We start from the raw sequence: 17,523 nt of genomic DNA on the forward strand, positions 1-17,523 counted from the left end.
GAGTTGTAGTTCTCAGGACCGTTTCCGTCGGTTCTCCAGAGGTAGGGGAGGGTGAGCGGGCATCGCTAACCTCAGGAGAGCGGCGGGTACCAGCGGCAGCACAGCTGCAGGCCACGCGCGTGCTGAATTTCCCGGAAGGATTGGCTCAGTGTGTGCCTGTTTATCTGAGTGGGCGTGTCCTAGTGGGCAGGTGTGCAGGTAAGAATGTTGGATGGTCCAGGGGGCGCGAACTCCTGGAACTTCCGCGGTCTGGTGTGTGCCTGACTCAGGCTGGAATTCTTGCTCTGCCTTTTGGCGGCTGTGTGACAATGGCCAAATTCCCGAACTTTGCTGAAACTCAGTTTCATGGACAGTAAAATGGAGATGATGACTGGACCTACCGTGAGGATCCAAGGGGACTGGCGTGTACAATGCCAGTCCACCCTGGGTGCTCGGTGAGTGTGTTGCCCAGGCTGCCCTTGTTACAAGTGAGGTGGAGCCCATACTCGAACTCGGATCTCCAGCCCCCAAAGGGGTGAGACTGGGCTTCTCTTAGTGACTCTCTTCCTCACCACAGTCAATCGCTGATCCTGATGAAGAGAGGTCTCTCCACAAACTTGGGTCAGGCTGGCCTTGGGCCTCCACCTCACTGCAACGGTGGCTTCAGGTAGGTTGTGTCCTGTGCAAAACTGATTTTTGTTTTTTTGTATATTGAGTTACTTTTAAAAAATGTGCATATAATTAAAATAAATGTATGACAAAGTACATTTATAAAGTGCAGAATCCCTTCCTTTCCGCCACTGATCTCAATACAACTGCCGACGTGTGCACAGCCTTCCAGATCACAAAAGGTGTTGCTTTCCTTTATCTTTGGGCTCTGGGTTCCTGCTGGATGCCACCCCAGGGTAAGGTTGCCAGATATAACAAATCAAAATACAGGGCACTCAATTGGAATTTCAGTTAAACAATAATTTTTTCAGTATAAGCATGTCTTCAATTTTTAGCATAGTTATGTCCCATGCAATGTTGGGAACATACTAAAGAATATTCATTGATTATCTGAAATTCCAAATTTGATTGGATGTTCTGTATTTTACATGGCAGGTCTAGCCCAGGACCTCTGGGGCTGTTGCGGAGCATGGGAGCTGCCTCAGGGGTTGCTAGTTACGCTTTGCTCTGTGGCCAACCCTTGCAGACTGTGAGAAAAGGTGTCTTCACTAAGGCCTGGAATGCCCTCTTTTATTTATTTAGCATCCAAGGTCCCCAATCCACAGGCCACCTCATTTCCAAAACCTTTGCTGATTTCTTCCATCTGGGAGAAAGGATTTCTCCTAAGTCTCAGTTTGCTCATCTGCGGTATGGAGATAAACTAATATCCAACTCTAATGTTGTGGTGAGGACTCAGCACAGGGTGAGTGCATAGTGTGGAGTGTGTACTCTAAGAGAACAAGTGTCAGTGGTACTGGGAAATCTCTGCACTGGTGGTTATAAGTCTTTCCCGTTGAAAAGAAACTCGGAGGTCACACAGAATAGGATTGACTATTAAGAGAGTTGGGATTAAAATGAACAAGGGTGTAGGGCTTGCCAGAGGGAGGCCCGAGAAGATTTGCTGAAGTGGACTCAGAGCTGTGTCCCAGTGTGAGCAGCAGTGGCCACTGAGAGCACCAGGCCTCTCCTGGGCTGGGAAGGAGCAGCCATCATGCTTGTGGGTGGGCCAGACCTTGGCCTCCTCTGGACAGCAGCACTGGCCCTCAAGCACGAAGTCATGGACTTGGGCCAGGTATTCACTCTTTGCTCCACCTGGAGGACCTGCGTAGGCCAAGGAGGTCTGATCCTATTGGCTAGAAGCCTGCATCTCATCTCCATCTTCTTTCCTCCACAGTCTTGGCCTTGAGCCTCTGGGAGACTTTTTTTTTTTAAAGATAGCTTTTCCTGGAGGCTTTTGAGAAGATGATATGAGACAAAGGATGTCAAGGATCTAGCACTTAGGAGGCCTGGGAAGCGTCATGCCCTCCACCCACCCGAGACCTGGATTGCTATGGCCTTCACTCCCAATTAAGTGGTAAGTGGGGCTCTGAGGTCATGGCCATCTGTCTTCAAGCCACCCAGTCCTCACTCCAGGGCAGAGACAGGGTATGGGAACCATTTGAAGTGAAAATATGAACATTATTTAATAACTGATCTTCTGTAATAAACCATTTGAAAATATCTTACAAGGAATCACACACACAATATTTTACAAAGTTTCTTGACTTTTTTGTCGCTGTTGTTTTTCTGACTTGTCTGTACAAAATAGAACAACCAAAAAAAAAGGGCAGATAAAAGGAAATGGCCCCCCAGTCCCCCACAGATCCCCCGAGCCCAAGGTGAGGGGACAGCCAGGTCGGGTGGGTGATGAGAAGGATCAGACCCAGCTGGGGGTTTGACAACTACCTGATGGGGATTGCTTTGTCTGCTTTTCTGTTTTTTAAACTTAAAATATATATTATTTATCTGTATATGTTTCTTTTTTTATTTTTATATTCTCCATTGAGCACCTGACTACACTACAGTTACACACACGCCCCCGCAAGACATGGCTGGCATCTAAGCTGGGTGTACAGCATGGGTGCCCACCCTGGCACCAGCAGTGGGCATGGACCATACACACACACTGAGAAAGCGACAAGCAACGTGACATTAATTAACGGAGCCATTAATTAATGCATCACCCTCCCCCCCCTCCTCCCAGTCCATCTGAGCCCTACGGCCATATCCCCCTGCCCTCAGTCCCCCAATGGCCCCCAGGCTGGGATGCCTTTGCGAGAAATGACCAGAATGAATGGTGTGAAGAGGTGTTCCCAGGCCCAGCCTGTATGTGTGCACAGAGTGTGTATATGTGTGTATGTATGTGCAAGTGTGTGTTCAGCAGGGAGGAGCAGTTTGGCCAGGGAGTGTGTGTGTGAGTGGGAAAGAGACAGGCCTGAGTGTATAAGGGGCAGATTGGGGGTGGGATGACCCAGCTAGGAGTAATCAAGTCACCCCCGCTAAGGCAAAGGGTGATGCCTGGTGAGAGTTCCTCTGCTGAGGGGTGCAGGCAGTGGCATGTGGTCCCACTGGGGGCCTGACACTAGTGAGAAATGGTTACAATGAGCACCTGGCAGGGTCAGGGACATTAAGGGGACACTGGTGGCTAGGTCAGGACAGAGGGGTCTTCACCCTTTGCCCCAGCATTTGGCACTGTTTGACATTCAGCTTTGGAGATGGGGGACCAGCTGGGTTACAGGTCAGATAAGAGGCTGATGGTGAGCAGGAGATGGAGTGTGCACATGCCAACCTCCCACCAACCCCTCACCCCGTATAAGGCTTTGTGAGTCCCCACCCTCACCCCACCCCAGGGTGTGTGTGTCTGTGCACATCTGTGTTTGTGTGTGTGCCCTCCTGGGTATGTCCGAGTCCAGTTTCTGCCCTCAGGGCTCCAGGTGTGTATGGGGTTGAGTCTTAGCCGGTGTCACTGTCACTGTCCTGCCACCTGCCGGGCTTGGGGAGGGAGAGGCGGCTGTAGGCCTGAGAGAGGCAGGAGCTCATTGGGGGCTGCCCCAGGACCTCTCTCCTGCCAGGACTTAAGCTGGGATGCACAGGCCTCGAACTGCCCATCTCAATTTCCTCCATTATTTCCAGATTTAGTCCTGGGTGGGGCAGAAGGGCCAGGTTAGAGGAGTCCAGCTGGGGCAAGGCCTAGGTCTCCCACACAAAGGGAGCCTCGGGGCAGGGCGAGCAGTGGAGGCCTGGTTTGGCACCAGTACTGTGGCCTCCCTGGCCCAGCCCTCCGGGGTGGGTGAGTCCAGTGGGAATGAGGGGTCTGGGGACACTCTGACAGTTCAGCAGCCAGACGTGGCTTGGGGGCCAAAGACCTGCGGCGCCCTCCTTCGGGACCGCCCCCCCCCCCACTCCAAGGCGCAGATTCTCGGGGCCAGGCGCACTCAGGTCCTTCAGTGGGAGGGGCGCGAGGCTCTAAGGCGGGAAGTGTGGGGCGAGGGAGCAGGGGAGCGGCGGGGAGGCCTGGTGGGGGGAGGGGGCACTCAGAGGCGGCGAGAAGGGTGGGCGTGGACTTGAGGCTGCGGCCGGGGAGGCAGGCTCAGGAGGAGCAGCAGCTGCAGGGACACCAGGACGCCCAACGACGGTGGGAAAGAGGCTCCGCGGCCGCAGTCTGAGGTATCTTCCTGCGCAAAGAGACAAGGAGCAGCCGGTCTGCCCGGGCTGGTCGGGCAGGGGATGCGCAGGGCCGCACTAGCCCTGGGGCAGGGGAGCTGCAGGTCAAGGCCGCCGCCCCGCTCCTCACCGTGGCGTTGTAGTCGAAGCAGATGTGTGGGCCTCTCCGGTATCGCGGTCTCTGCACCAGTTCACACTGCTCCGGGCCGTCCGCTGGGCATGGGTGGGGAGTCAAGGGGGCGGCGGCACGGAGGGAACGCGCTGGGCGGGAGGGGCCGGGGAGCAGCGCGGGAAGGATACAGTGTGTCTCCTTCTGCAGCAGCCGGCCAGCCTCACACTGGCTGCACAGCGGCTTCTCGGCCACCACGAAGAGAAGATTGGTGTTGGTGAGTCTCTGCGCGTGGAAGAGCCTGAAGGCAGCACAGAAAGGCGGGGCGCTGAGGTTCGCCGCCCCGCCCCGCCCCGCTGCAGCCTCGGCCCCGCCCCGCCCCGCCCCGCCCCGCCCCGCCCCGCCCCTCTGGCCAGCTCCAGGCGCGCACCTGGAGCAGTTTCCGCAGTCGATGATAGCGTTGTAGGAGGCGTTCACCGAACCGAAGTAGTACTGGGTCTGTTTCATGACGCAGCTGCTCTCGCGCACCTCGGGGTTCCCCTCGGCCTCTGCGGGGTCTGCGAGGGTCCAGAGCCCCTCAGCTGCACCCCTACACCCTGAGCCTCGCTCAGCCGTAAGCCCCGCCCTCCCTTTGGAGTAGGCCTCAGATTGGGGAGGGGCTTTGAGGAGGGACCTCCAAAGCCCTACCTACCTGCCTGGAACCAGCTGTGGTAGATGAGACCATAGAGAAGTTGCTGGAACAAAGACCTGCAGGGCATGGGTCACCGAGTGGGAGTGGTCAGCAGAGGCCAGTACCATGCCCCATTTCTTTCCAGCCCTCCTGCCCAGGGAGCACCCTCCCTCTCCCATTTCCCCTGGGGACTCACCAAGCCGCAGCAGAGGTCCACCAGGCTAGGTTAAGGAAGTCTGCAATGGTGGGCTGCAGTGGAGAGAGTGGCATGGGCTCCCACTGCTGTCCCTGGACCTGGTTCACCCCCAGCTTTCTCGTTAGAGGTGGGGGATCATCTGTGGGCAGGTCTCCCAGTCCCCCCATCTGCAGGCCAGGCATTGCTGGGGCTCACCACAAAGATGCCCCGGGGTGCGGCACCCAGGTTGCCCGGGGGCAGGGGGGCACAGGCCGCCTGATAGTCGTAGGACTCCTTGCGGGTGTAGAAGGAGTTATTGTAGAGTGCCAGCATCAGGTTGGCATCCACCTCACTGAAGAATCTGCCCACCTGGGGATGCCAGGAGGCAGTGGTAGTCACAGGGCTGGCAGTGCCATATCCCCAGAAGGCTCAAACCCGGACCCTCTCCTTCCACCCTCTTCCTGACCCTCACCTGGTCCCACTGATGGTTCTGGTTTGACAGCACCAGGAACCCCCCATCATCGATGAGGACACAGAGCAGGTCCTGAGAGGTGGGAAAGGGGGAAGAAGATGGGGAGGGGCTCCAGCCCAGTCTTTCCTCCCCAGACCCTGGCAGTCCAGTAGCTGAGTGGAGGGGGCACCATTCCCCCAGTTCTGGTAAAGCTGTGAAGTCAGGGTGGGATGTTGAGACCCACTGGCTAAGGGATGGGATGGGCTAGGAGCTGCAGTTGGGACTCGGGTGTCCGGGAGTGGGGTAAGCTAGGGTTCAGGGCACACGCACCTCGTTGTTAACTTCGCAGTCCATCTCACAGTGGCTGTTGGGGCCGCACTGCTGGGCAGAGAGCAAGGACCGTAAGTGCCCACCAGTTTTTCCCCTCCCATCACCCTTTATACATCGGGAACCCTGCCTCCTCATAGGCACCAGAGCCACTCTGAGTGGGAGGACTGGTAGGGGTTCCTGGGGACTCCAGAATGGGTGCTTCTGGGCTTACTGCCCTCATCCCTGACCAGATACCTTCTGAGGCTGGTCCTGGTGGGTACGGTTGCTGGCTAGCACCTTGAACTTCTCAGCCCAGGCCTCCAGGTCCAGCTTAACGCCTACCACTGTGGGGGAGAGCAAGGGGCCATCAATGCCCACCTACCTGGGCAGCACACTGCCCATTTTCTCTTTCCCTACCTCTGCCCTGGGTATTCACCTGCTGGCCTCAGTGTGCGTCCACCTAGGCTGAGCTCCACAGCCGTGCTGACGAGGATGCCCACCGTGTCATTCTCCAGCTCCAGCGGCCTTAACCGGGCTGGGGGTGGGTGAGGTGGGGTGGTCAGGAGTAGGGGCTGGCAGCCACATGACCACTCTGTGCTGGGCCCTGTGAGCCCAGGAACCCAAGGCAAGGCTGACCTCAGCCTAAGCACCAGGCACCCAGCATAGCGTTTGGCACAGCCTAGCCCTCTCTTTATCTGCCCCGTCTCAGCCAGCCAGCCTCGTATTTGAGAGGGACCTCAAAGAGCAGAGCCTCGCCCTGGCCGAGCAGACAGAGAACCCTCAGCTTCCCACCTGCTGCTGTGCGCCTGGGAGGACACTCACCATCCTGCTGTGGGGGCTTGAAGACATAGCCATGGTTATCCAGGCTGCGGCGGTAGAAGCTGGCATTGAAGGGCTCAGGGGTCTCTGTCCAGTCCTCAGCTGCCCTGGTCACACAGGAGGTTGGTGGAGGGGTGGCTTGTGGGGGCAGTGGTCTCAGCAAATGCAAGAAGGCCTCTGGGCAGCGGGACAGGCGGGGTCCCAGCAGGGGCAGGGTGTCAGATAGTGGGTCAGGTCACTTACTTGTTGGGGAATACGCGAGTGATGCCGCCATCAGTGGCGGCGAACACGGCCAGAAGGCTGTACCTGGGGGCAGCAGGGAGGTGAGGTCACAGACCTACTTTCTGCAGGGCAGGGCCAGCGCCTCTGGGCCCATCCCAGCCTCCTGCCCCCACAGGGTGGGTGGTGCCTACGTGTTGAGATCCTGGTCCCGCCACACGCGCTCCACCAGCTGCTGTGTGATGCCCGTGTCCAAGATCAGGTTGTGCAGAAGGAAGTTGTTGCCTGGAACAGGAGGGTTGGGGTGGAGGGAGGATCTTCTTTGGATCCCTGCCCACTCTCCCCGCTACCCCCAAGGCTCCGAACCTTCCCCGTGACCTGGCCCAGGACCTGCCCTTGGTTTGAGCCTGCATGTTTCCACACCTGCCCAGTCTCTGGGTTCCTCTCGGCTGCCCCCTTGCTGTCTGGCACTGCCCAGACCCCACTGCCCCACCAGTCACTCACACTGCTTGGAGTCTGGAGTCACTTTCTCCATGAGCTCAATGAAGTTCTTCAGGAACTCGGTGTTGTTGTCTGAGGCATTCAGTTCCTTGCAATACTCTCTGGGGGTGGGGAGGGGCAAGAAGAGTGGGCTTGGGGGGATGCACAGGGCAATAGGGTTGAGGCTTCCCAACAGGCCTGCCTGGCCATTCGCTGAGAAGCCCAGGCCTCAGGGAGGGGCATGTGTATTCTTACAGGCTGCAGTGACTATATGCCCAGCAGGTAGCCAGGTCTGGACAGGGGCAGAACTGACCTGCTTAGGTGCAGGAAGCAGAGAATGAGGGTCTGCTTCCTCCACCCAAGCAGGTTCTCCCTTCTGGGCATGGCCCTGCAGAGCCTCCCACCTCTCCTGTGTAGCTGGAGCTAGACGGTGCACCTGGGAGGCCCCAGGAAATGCCTCATGGCTGGCTCATCCAACTGTGTGCCGTTGCGTTCCATGGGCACAGTGGGTGGAGTCCTGGCACTGGCTTAGTAGGTTTGAGACCTCATCCTGCTGCTTCCTGGCTGTGTACCTTTGGGCAACTCACTCAAGCTCCCTGAGCCATAGTGTTTTTCATCATACCACAGAGGGTGTCACCAAGTCGGTGGGAACATGTGGGTCCTTGGATTGGCTGTTCCCTCTGCCCAGAGTGCTCTTCCCCCAGAGATGGACAGGCCAAACCCCTCACCTCCTCAAGGCCCTCTCTGGGCTCAGACTGTGGGTCCAGAGAACGTAGGGGCTGAAGGGAGCAGGGAGATCTGCTTGGGGTCCTGCTCCCCAGGAAGTCTTGGCAAGCAGTCCTTCTACCCTGGTACATGGAGCTATCTTTCCTGCCTAATCCCTCATCCATACCCCTGCCACCAGAGACCTCCTCACTGGCCTGCATGGCAGCAACTTTGTGGGAAATTTTTAAATGCTCTTCTTCCCGAGGCTGTGCTAGGGCCCAAAGCTTGGTAAGGGCACCTGGGACTGAATCTCAGTCCCCACTTGCTCCCAGGGCCTTTGTGTAGTACACAGCCTGCAGTTCTATATGGGGGAGAACACACCTGATACACTCAGAGTGACACCCATACAGCTGAACTTGGGATACAAGTCACCTGCAATCCCTCCCCCTCACATAGTATGTACATTTACACTCACCCAACACATATTTATTGAGCTCTCCTGTGCCAGAGATACAGAGGTGACAAAAACAAACATGGTCCCTGCCCTCAGAGCTCCCTCAGGGTCCTGTGGGTCACACAGGCCTTTCCATACATTCCCACAGTCACCAATGCACACGGCCACCCCACATTTACACTTGGACTCTTACAAATGTACATGATGACTCACAAATACAAACACACATCTACAGAGAGTCACAGCGAACTTTGTGGGTGCATGCACGCACGTGCACACACATGGAGGTTAGGAGTGTCCAGAGCCCCCGAGTGGTACTTGAGAGTGCCTATGGATCTCTGTCAGTTGCACCCACCTGCCCTCATGCAAAGCCCAGGCCACAGGGGAGGGCTGCACTACCCGGGGGCCTGCTGACCTCCTCAGATGTGGGCCAACAGACAGAGGGTGTGCACACAAGGGTGCACGCCAGGGATGGTCCAGGCCCAGGCCTGTGCTGGGCCCTGATCCCTTACTTTCCAGAGAGCTCTTCATAGCCCCCATCCCCTCATCCCTGTACCTCCCCCCAGTCCTCAGTGAGCCACCACACCTAGATGGGGCACTGCCGACAGGGGCTCTGGCTGGCTCGGTCCCCACACCCACACAAACACTGACTGACACAGGACAAGGATGGGTGCGGGGTGGGGGTGCGGTGGGGAGGGCGCCACAAACCAGAGCAGCAGCTGCCCAGTGAGTGAGGGGCGTGCTGCGGACAGCCGGCGCAGGGCAGAAAGGGCTCCTTCCTGGTGGCCTGGGAGGGCAGGGAAGGTCAGCAGAGAGTCCAGAGCCCTCCCGTCCGAGGCCTGGTGGGAGCTGAAGCTATAGGCACTGGTGCCTGGTGCGGCTACATGGCCCAGGTATGCACACGGCCACACATACAGGGCTGTGCATGGCAGGGTGACACTGCACAGGACACAGACACACACAGCTCCAGGCAGCAGTGCAGGAGGTGGGCCCAGGGAGGTCGGGTTGGGGGAGGACACCTCAGCAAGGCCACACGCAAGCTACCTGGGAGCAATGAAAACATGTCCTTCAGACTCAAAGCTGCTGGGGAGCAGGAACTCAAAATCTGCAACAGAAACGGGGGGTTATCCGGCGGGGGCTGGGGAGGCGGGAGGCCAGGGGTTCAGAGCTGACGGGGCTGGAGGGACAGGGAAGAGGGTGGCTTGAGGGAGGGAGACACCAGCAAAGAGGAAACCCGCCACTTCCACGTTCAAGTTCGAGCCAGAGAGAAGGGGCGGGCGGGGAGGGCCTGTGGAGACTACAGCATCGCAGGAGGAGGGCAGTTATAGCCAATATGTTGCCCAGGCCTGGTCCTCTGTCGGCAGTCAGTCCCTTGGCGTGGCTGTATATGCTTCCATACGGCTGTATAGCACATATACACGGACATACACACACACATATATATATACACACACTGCTATATATATGCATGGTCTGGGGGAGGCACCAGTCTCGCTCTTATCACATCCATAATGGAAAAAACCGCATGCTCAGCTTCCTTCCTCCAAAGAGACTCTGAGGAATGGAATTGGCTTTTGGCTGCGGATTTTTATCTCTCTTTGCTGTAGCTGTTTGTATTTTGGTAGGTCTTGCTTTTATTCTGTGTCAGGCATCAACATGGCCAAACCGAGGGGGTTCCTCATGGGCACAGACAGTCCAACCAGAGACAGTGTGGGCAGCTGGGGGTGGGCTGCAGTGCATTGTGGGGGTCCAGTGGTCTTCCCTGGGGTAGGAGGCTGGGTGAGGGGAGATCCTTGAATGTTCCCACACTGTGGGAGGAGAGTGTGGGAGCTGGGAGGGCACAGAAGTGCTGCTCAAACATGAACACCCTCTTGGGCCGGGGGTATGAGGGCAGGTTCTGGTCTATCCAGAAGGGCTGGGTCTGGTCTATCCTTCCGAGGACCTGTCTGGGCTCAGAGCAGCAAGGGAGAAGCTGGGGGCTCCAGAGAAGGCATGGGGTGCTGTTGAGGGATCCACCGACTGGGCCTGTACGTGTGTGAGAGTGAGCACGTATGTATGAGCGTGTATGTGCATGTGAGAGCATGTGTGTGTGAGTATGTGTGTTTGCATGAGTGTGTAAGCATGTGTGCAAAGGTCCCTGTTTGGGTCTGTCAGTGAATCTGGGGATGTGGCTACTAGGGCTCCTCTGGGGCCTCTGCCTGCCCAGCTGGGCTGGCCACCTTGCTGGTCTGAGTCTGGGAGGTGTCCCTCTGTTCTCGCACTCTGAGCAATGCACCTCCCTATCCTTTCACCCAGATTCCAACCCCTCATTTTTTTTTTTTTTTGCCATGCGGCATGTGGGATCTTAGTTCCCCGACCAGGGTTCGAACCCACGCCCCCCTTCACTGGAAGCCCGGCATCTTAACCACTGGACCGCCAGGGAAGTCCCAGTGCTTTATTTTTGCAGAAGAGGGGTCTTCCCTGTTCCAAAATACTCCCACAGTGCACTGCAAGATTCTGGGGAGGGGGACTTTGGGTGCCTGGAGGGGCTGGGCAGTCACTGGTTGGACTGTTGCTTTCTGATAGGACTGTGAGGCGGGGTTTGGACACAAGCCGACAGGGAAGGGTTGGGGTGGGGAGAGGAGGAGGAGGAGAAAGAAAAAGAGGTGGGGGGAGCAGGAAGGGAGACTATGCTATGGTTATTATTGTTATCAGGGCCCTGCATTTCTGGGGTCACTGGAAGGGAGGGATGTGGGAGGGGGAGACAAGACAACTCAAGCGAGTGGGAGTAGGGCACGTCCTCCACCTCCACCCAGGCCAGTGGGGGCAGCTGGATCCCCTTTGCTGGACTAGGCTGGACAGGGCCACTAGGGCTTCTTAGGGAGGCCCTACTTCCCCATGTGGACTGGGGACAGGACATCTCCCCATGGCTCTCCATGGCCCATCTGCCTCGGTGTTCCGTGGGGGGGCCTCTCTGTGTACCAGCGGCAGAGACCCTTGTGTGCTGTCCTCTCTCACTCCTCTTGTTCTTTGCCAGGGCCTGTGAGTTCACTGCCTACCTTTTCCCGAAGTCTCTGGCTTAAGTACCTCTGAGTGCCAGAATCTTTTTCTTCACCCCCAGCCTGATTCCCTCTAAGTTCCTTTGCTGGCCCTTGGGGTCCAGACAGATCACCTTCTGTTCCCAGCCAGGCCTAGGGGCCCTGAGTCTGCCTTTGTTTCCCCGGGGAACACCTTCCCCATACCTGACTACTCTTCCCAGGAGCAGCCAGCACCCCAGGGCAGGGCTGGGCCAGTGGGCCTTAACAAAGTCACCAGGAGTAGCAGGGGTGGCAGGGGACAGGGGTTTCAGCACCTAGGCCAGCGCTGGGTCTGCCTTGCTCTCCTGGTGGCCTGGCTACTGCCCTATCCTGCCCCTGGGCCCCAGAGTCAGGGTGTGGGGCTTCCAAAGCCTTCTGTCTCCCCTTGGGAGGGCTGCCAGCTTCTGGAGAGAAACTGGAGAGATCTGAGGAGGGAGAATATCCCCGAGGAAGCCTCACATAAGCCCCTCTGAGGACTGATCTACCCCCTACATCTCAGGCCCCTTGCCCTGGTGGGTGGGAGGTGGTAGAGAGGCATCTAGCCCTGTCCCCACTGTTGAGTTGTCTTGGAGGGACAGAGAAGGTGGGGTGGGGGGCAGAGGCCTGCCCAGAGGGAGCGAGGAGGATGAGGAGAGGGCCTGAGCTCTTAGAACACGCCGGAGACCACCCTGCAGGCAGGGCCAGGGGAAAGGGCTGCTGGCTCTAATAGAGGTTTAGGGATCAGAGGAAAGGCAAGAACTAGAGGAGCCCAGGGGATGCTGGGGGGGAGCCCTGGAGAGCAGGGGTTTGGCTGGTCCTGGGCAGGGAGGGGGGCAAGCAGGGGCGTGAGGGCAGGGGGTGGGGTGGGGAGAGGAGGGTGCACTGGTTCTGAATATACTTGCCCTTCAGTTTGCTGATTGGCACTGGGACAGTCCACCAAGAGAGAAAGCGAGGAAAACAAAAACAACACAAACACAAAAACAAACGAAAAGGGGGAGGGGAAGGGGAGGGGCACAAACAATATTTTATTCAATGGCTGTTTGAATGAAAATATTGTGTCTCATCATCATACCGAAAGGAAACTTCTTGCAAAAAACGACATGAGAGAGAAAGAGAGAGCGAGAAAACTCAAAGGAGATGAGCCCCAGTCAGCCAGGCAGGTGGGGGGCGCCCGGTGGGGCCGGAGCCCCAGCCTCCCTCCCAGTGACCTCAGGTGGTGGGCAGGCGGGGCCACGGGCTCCGGGAGGCCTCTGGGGGAGGCCCAGGGTGAGCAGGACATGCAGGGATGAGCCACAGGCAGAGGAGAGGGAGAGGGAGGGAAGGAAGGAGGAAGGGCAAGAGACAGGGAGGGTGGGGGAGGCAGGGACGAAGGTGGGAGGAAGGGAGCAAAGGAGGGGAAGGGGTAGGAGAGAAGATGGAGAGAGGAGAGTGTGACAGGAGAAGAGAGGGAGAGAGACTGAATGGGGAGTGGGAGGGAGGGGATGTGGGAGAGAGAAATGGAGGGAGTGAGCAGAAGGAAGAGGGAGGGAGATAGAGAAGGTGGGGTGCAGGGAGGGGAAAGGAGGAGGGAGGAGGGGGAGGAGGGGGAGAGGGAGCGGGAGGGAAGGAGGAAGGGCAAAGGGAGAGAGTAAGGGGGCAGGAAGGCGATGGAGGCAGAAGCTGAGAGAGGAGGTGAGGAGGAAAATAAGGGAGGATGAGCAAGGGGGGACAGAAGAGGGGGCAGAGTGGGGAGAGACCCGGGGGTGGTGCCGCAGGGCGAGAGCACTGCGCAGGGAGCAGGGGGCAGGAGAGATGAGAGGAGGGGGTGTCTTCCAAGAACTCAGCCCCCAGGCGTGTGTGGGGGAGGCAGGCTAAGGAGGGAAGACACTGAGGAGGAGAAACCAAAAACCTCAATGGAAACCATGAGAGAATGGTCAGGAACCAAATCTGAGAAAAGGCGAGCATGCAGAGTTCCACAGACTTTCCGATGGCTGGTGCCCCAGCCTGCGGGCGCCTGGGGGGTGGGCAGATTGGGCAGGAGGGGCCGCCTGGCCACAAGCGGCTGGCTATGCTGCCTGGGGCCAGCCAGGGTGCGGGGCAGAGGCGGGGGTGCAGGGCGCAGGCAGGGGCCGGGCCACTTACACTTGACCTGCAGGATCTGGTCACTGAGGTTGGCTTGGAGGTAGAAGGTGCTGTAGGGCGGGAGCACTAGCCCTAGGCTGGGGAGGAGGGGAGGGGAGGAGCACAGGTCACTGCTGGAGAGAGGCGGGCCCCATTGGCACCCTCCTCCCCACGGCTTTGGAGCTGGGTAGAGAGGCCCAGGCTGTGGCATCCCCTCCCCCGACCACCAGGGACACCTCTCCCTGGTTAGCTGTGAGAGATTCAGGGCCTAGGGGCCTGGGCCCTCCATTTCCCGAACTCTCCTGGAGGCCTCAGAACTCCCAGCCCCAGAGCAAATCCCCATCCCACCCCTCGCCCCAGCAGCCTCCCCCAGCACACCACCTGCCCAGCCAGTCTTCTCCAGCTGGCCAGCAGCAGACTCACAGGGGCAGAATACTGTCAGTGAGCTAGGCTGTGGGGATGGGGGTGGGGGTGTTGCCATGAGAGCGGGGTCCATAGTCCCCAGAGACTCAGGCCATGTGAGAGCCAGCTAAAAGCAGGGCTGGCACTAACACAGTGAGGGGCAGTCATGGGCTGGTACTGGAGTGTGAAGGAGACCAGCTCTTGGGGCACGCAGAAGACAGTCAATACACTCTCTGAGGCTGTGACAACTGCTGAGAGCAGGCCGGTGAACGTGCTGAGGATGACATCCTGCATGCACACATCCAGGGATACAATCCACGGTGGGAGGGATGTAGAGAGGGTGGTGGGGAATGGGGAGGCATCAGATGCACTGTCATGTCTCCACTGTGCGCTCCCAGGAGATGCTGCTTGTTCATGAAGGGTCAGCGAGGGACCCTTGGGACTGAGCACCCAGGAGTGAGAAGTAAGCAGCCCTGGCTGCTGGGGCCCCACTGGGATCCTGGTCACAGCCGCTGAGAACTGACACACGGGGGTGGGGGAGGGAGGGGCAGCTGGGGCTGCCCTGCCCCTCCCTGCCTGCCCAGCCTGGCCCCACTCACCTGTAGTTGGTGCTCCTTATAGGCACCCAGGTGTAGTTCCGCATCACCTCGTCTATATACCTCTGGGAGAAGAGGCTGGGTCAGGTGCTTGGGGTAGCAGGCAGGGGTGAAGTGGGGGGTAGGAGGGTGTCCACCCTGACCTTCTGTCCCCCTTCTGCCACCTTCTCACCTCATCCAAGGACTTGACCAGTGTTCTGATCTGTTTGTGGCCCTTGTTGCCATCGATCATGCTCCGACGGATCTGGAAGGGTCAAAGACGTGAAGGGTGGGGCCCCTACCCTTCTCTGCTCTGGGTGCCCCCCCCATCCCTCCTCCTCTTCTTCTCCTTACCTCCTCCTTGTTCTCATCCTCCAGCTCTGCATCCAGGAAGTCCAGGGTCACTGGCTCCCGGAAGTTGGTGGTCTAGGGGAGGCAGGGCAGGAAGTCAGGAGTCCTTCTCTCACAGGGTTTACCCCCCATCTGCAGGCCACTCACCTGGCTCACCTGGGGCTTGAGATTGGGGTGCAGCAACACGTAGCCATTCAGGTCAATGGCAAACACGTAGCCGTTGGCTCCAAGCTGGGGGTATAGATAGGGGGGCTTAGGGCCTGGAGGGTTGGGCAGGGATTTCCTGGGCTCCAGAGCTCTTGCTCATCCTGCCTTCCACGCTGCTGGGGGGTGCCATCTGCCTTCCTGGGTCAGGGACCCCCACATGCCGCTCGGCCCCAAGCCTACCTCTCAAGCCAAGCCCAGCAGGCTGGTGCCCCGCATGCACTAGCCCTGGCCCAGGCTGGCCAGCTCTGTGGGACCTTAATGTGATTTGGCCTTCTCAGCCCCTCCCCCGGGTTCTCATGGCGCTATCAGTCAGCGGAACCTCTCCACCTCCACTGGCCCCACAAGGCTGCTGTTGCCCTCCCCTCCCCTCCCCACTACGGCCTCTTCCTGGTCCCCATCTTGGTAGAGCGCAGGGGGACGAGTGTACCTTTGGACGACCTGGGGTGTCCCTTCCAAGTGTAAGGGAAAGAAAAGCAGGACTCTGGACTCACCCCTTACCTCTCTGAGGCAGTTTTCTCACTGCACATGGAGGCCAAAGACACGGGGCCTTCATGTGGCTCAGGTTTAAGCATGCTGACACACATCTCCCAGCCTTTTCACAACCAAGTCCCAAACTCCCTTTGCCATAGGCCCTGGGCCAGCCACACTGATCTGGTCCCTTCCCTGGCTTATGATTCTGTTTTTCACCTTCAGGCCTTTGCCCAGAGAGTTCCCTTTGCCTCCAAGGTACGCCTTCACCTCCTTTCTACCCAGGACACTCCTGCCTATGTGACAGACCAGGGGTCGACAAACTAGGGCCCATGGACCACATCTGGCCCACTGCCGGTTACTGTACTGCTGTGAGCTAAGAATGGTTTTTACATTTTTAAATGATTGAAAAAGAGGGATTTCTATTTCATGACTTGTGAAAATTATCTGAAATCCAAATTTTAGTATCTACAAACAAAATTGTATTGGAACATAGCCATGCCCATTTATTTATGTTCTGTCTCTGGCTGTTTTCTCAATGCAGCAGAATTGAGTATGAGTATGAGTATTTAAGCTGGCAGAGACTAAAATATTTGTAATCTGGCCCTTTACAGAAGTTTGCTGATCCCAGTTCTAGGCCCAAGATCACCTCCTCTGGAAGCCTTCCCTGACCGCCTGAACTCGGAGAACTCCACAGAGGTGTGGCAATCCCCATGAGCCTCTGCTGAACCTGGCTTGTGTCCACAGGAGAGGCAGAACAGGGAGATGGGCAGGTGGACACTCACCGTGTAGTTGGGAGTCAGCCTCTTGATGTCATTCAGAGCCACGTCGATGCCCATCACTCCCAGGATCAGCTGGTTCTGGGAGCAGAGGCAGGGGGTCTGCAACAGGCTCAATTCCATGGGGGAGCCACCGTGCCCAACTGCCCATGCCCATGGCCTCAAGCTGCTCTCTCAAGCCGCTGCCCCTGTCCAGTTTAGAGGCCTGCCTATCCGCGCTCCATCCCAGACCTGTTTTGGGCATGCCCAGCTCTCCCCAGGCATGACTAGCCCTTCCCCAGTGGGGAACCTCACCTTCTTTTCCCCAGGGCCATCCTGCGTCAGGTTGAAAACAGGGAGGGTCCCTGTCACCACCAACCCCAGCCCCTGAAGGGAGAGGAGGAGGATGGGTCAGACCTCTGTGGCCAGCCATGCCCCGACCCTGAATGTTCAGAGCAAGGGTGTGGGGACAGGCCACCTCTCTTTCTCCTCTGTTTGGTTTACCACCATAAGGGGGCCCTCATGGGACCTGACCCTGTGGGCACATCCTGGGGGAAGGTCACCGGCCCCACCCCTTCCTTGCCCCGAGGCCTTACCAGTGCGTCCTCGTATACGTTGGTCCATTGAACCTGCTTGGCCTCCTTGCCCGCCAGCACCATGGGCCTGCCCAATACATCTAGATATTCCTGGGGAGGTGGTGGGGGCAGGGGTGGGGGGTCAGGTCATGAGTCTGCCTCTCCCACTGTATCTTCCCTGTCCTGCCTCCCCATGTGTCAATTAGCCACCAGGGGGCGCTCTCATCACACAGCAGCCCATGGTTCCCACGACCCCGCGAAGCAAAGACAAGGGGCTGGGAGGAGGGGCGCCCCCACAGTCTCACCTGCGTGTTGATGCGAATGGCACCGATGGAAGGGATCTCAAAATAGTAACCTGTGAGGGAAGGGGAGGCAGAGGTGGGCCTGGGTGTTGCTTGGGATCCATGGCACAGGAGGCCCTGTACCCTGGGGTGTATCTGCAGCCCTGACTGGTCTCTCAGGTTCCCTCTCTTTTTGGTGTCATTTCCTCT

At 58.1% G+C, this 17,523-nt stretch overlaps 1 protein-coding gene across 5 annotated transcripts in view; it reads right to left on the minus strand.

Moving 5' to 3' along the window:
• Nucleotides 1–3,340: 3,340 nt before the first annotated feature.
• The window catches only part of CACNA2D2 (calcium voltage-gated channel auxiliary subunit alpha2delta 2), a 137,961-nt gene continuing 123,778 nt past the window's right edge, over nucleotides 3,341–17,523 (minus strand). Inside the window, exons 14-38 of one of the 5 annotated variants that reach the window (XM_059937648.1) lie at nucleotides 17,338–17,387; nucleotides 17,054–17,143; nucleotides 16,773–16,844; nucleotides 16,485–16,559; nucleotides 15,181–15,255; nucleotides 15,028–15,099; nucleotides 14,867–14,938; nucleotides 14,698–14,759; nucleotides 13,718–13,794; nucleotides 9,606–9,666; nucleotides 7,427–7,524; nucleotides 7,117–7,207; nucleotides 6,947–7,009; nucleotides 6,707–6,810; nucleotides 6,321–6,419; nucleotides 6,140–6,228; nucleotides 5,906–5,953; nucleotides 5,597–5,668; nucleotides 5,341–5,493; nucleotides 5,146–5,198; nucleotides 4,971–5,026; nucleotides 4,710–4,836; nucleotides 4,471–4,580; nucleotides 4,301–4,383; nucleotides 3,341–4,181 (exon numbers count right to left, since the gene is read on the minus strand). In XM_059937648.1, the coding sequence (XP_059793631.1) occupies nucleotides 4,041–4,181; nucleotides 4,301–4,383; nucleotides 4,471–4,580; nucleotides 4,710–4,836; nucleotides 4,971–5,026; nucleotides 5,146–5,198; nucleotides 5,341–5,493; nucleotides 5,597–5,668; nucleotides 5,906–5,953; nucleotides 6,140–6,228; nucleotides 6,321–6,419; nucleotides 6,707–6,810; nucleotides 6,947–7,009; nucleotides 7,117–7,207; nucleotides 7,427–7,524; nucleotides 9,606–9,666; nucleotides 13,718–13,794; nucleotides 14,698–14,759; nucleotides 14,867–14,938; nucleotides 15,028–15,099; nucleotides 15,181–15,255; nucleotides 16,485–16,559; nucleotides 16,773–16,844; nucleotides 17,054–17,143; nucleotides 17,338–17,387 (2,093 nt within the window). In that variant the 3' untranslated portion in view covers nucleotides 3,341–4,040. Of the gene's footprint in view, nucleotides 4,182–4,300; nucleotides 4,581–4,709; nucleotides 4,837–4,970; nucleotides 5,027–5,145; nucleotides 5,199–5,340; nucleotides 5,494–5,596; nucleotides 5,669–5,905; nucleotides 5,957–6,139; nucleotides 6,229–6,320; nucleotides 6,420–6,706; nucleotides 6,811–6,946; nucleotides 7,010–7,116; nucleotides 7,208–7,426; nucleotides 7,525–9,605; nucleotides 9,667–13,717; nucleotides 13,795–14,697; nucleotides 14,760–14,866; nucleotides 14,939–15,027; nucleotides 15,100–15,171; nucleotides 15,256–16,484; nucleotides 16,560–16,772; nucleotides 16,845–17,053; nucleotides 17,144–17,337; nucleotides 17,388–17,523 lie in introns of all 5 variants that reach the window. The other 4 variants (XM_059937647.1, XM_059937646.1, XM_059937645.1 and 1 more) reach the window with 4 other exon arrangements.

Source organism: Balaenoptera ricei, chromosome 11 (genome assembly GCF_028023285.1).
Source record: "Balaenoptera ricei isolate mBalRic1 chromosome 11, mBalRic1.hap2, whole genome shotgun sequence".
Classification (NCBI taxonomy): domain Eukaryota; kingdom Metazoa; phylum Chordata; class Mammalia; order Artiodactyla; family Balaenopteridae; genus Balaenoptera; species Balaenoptera ricei.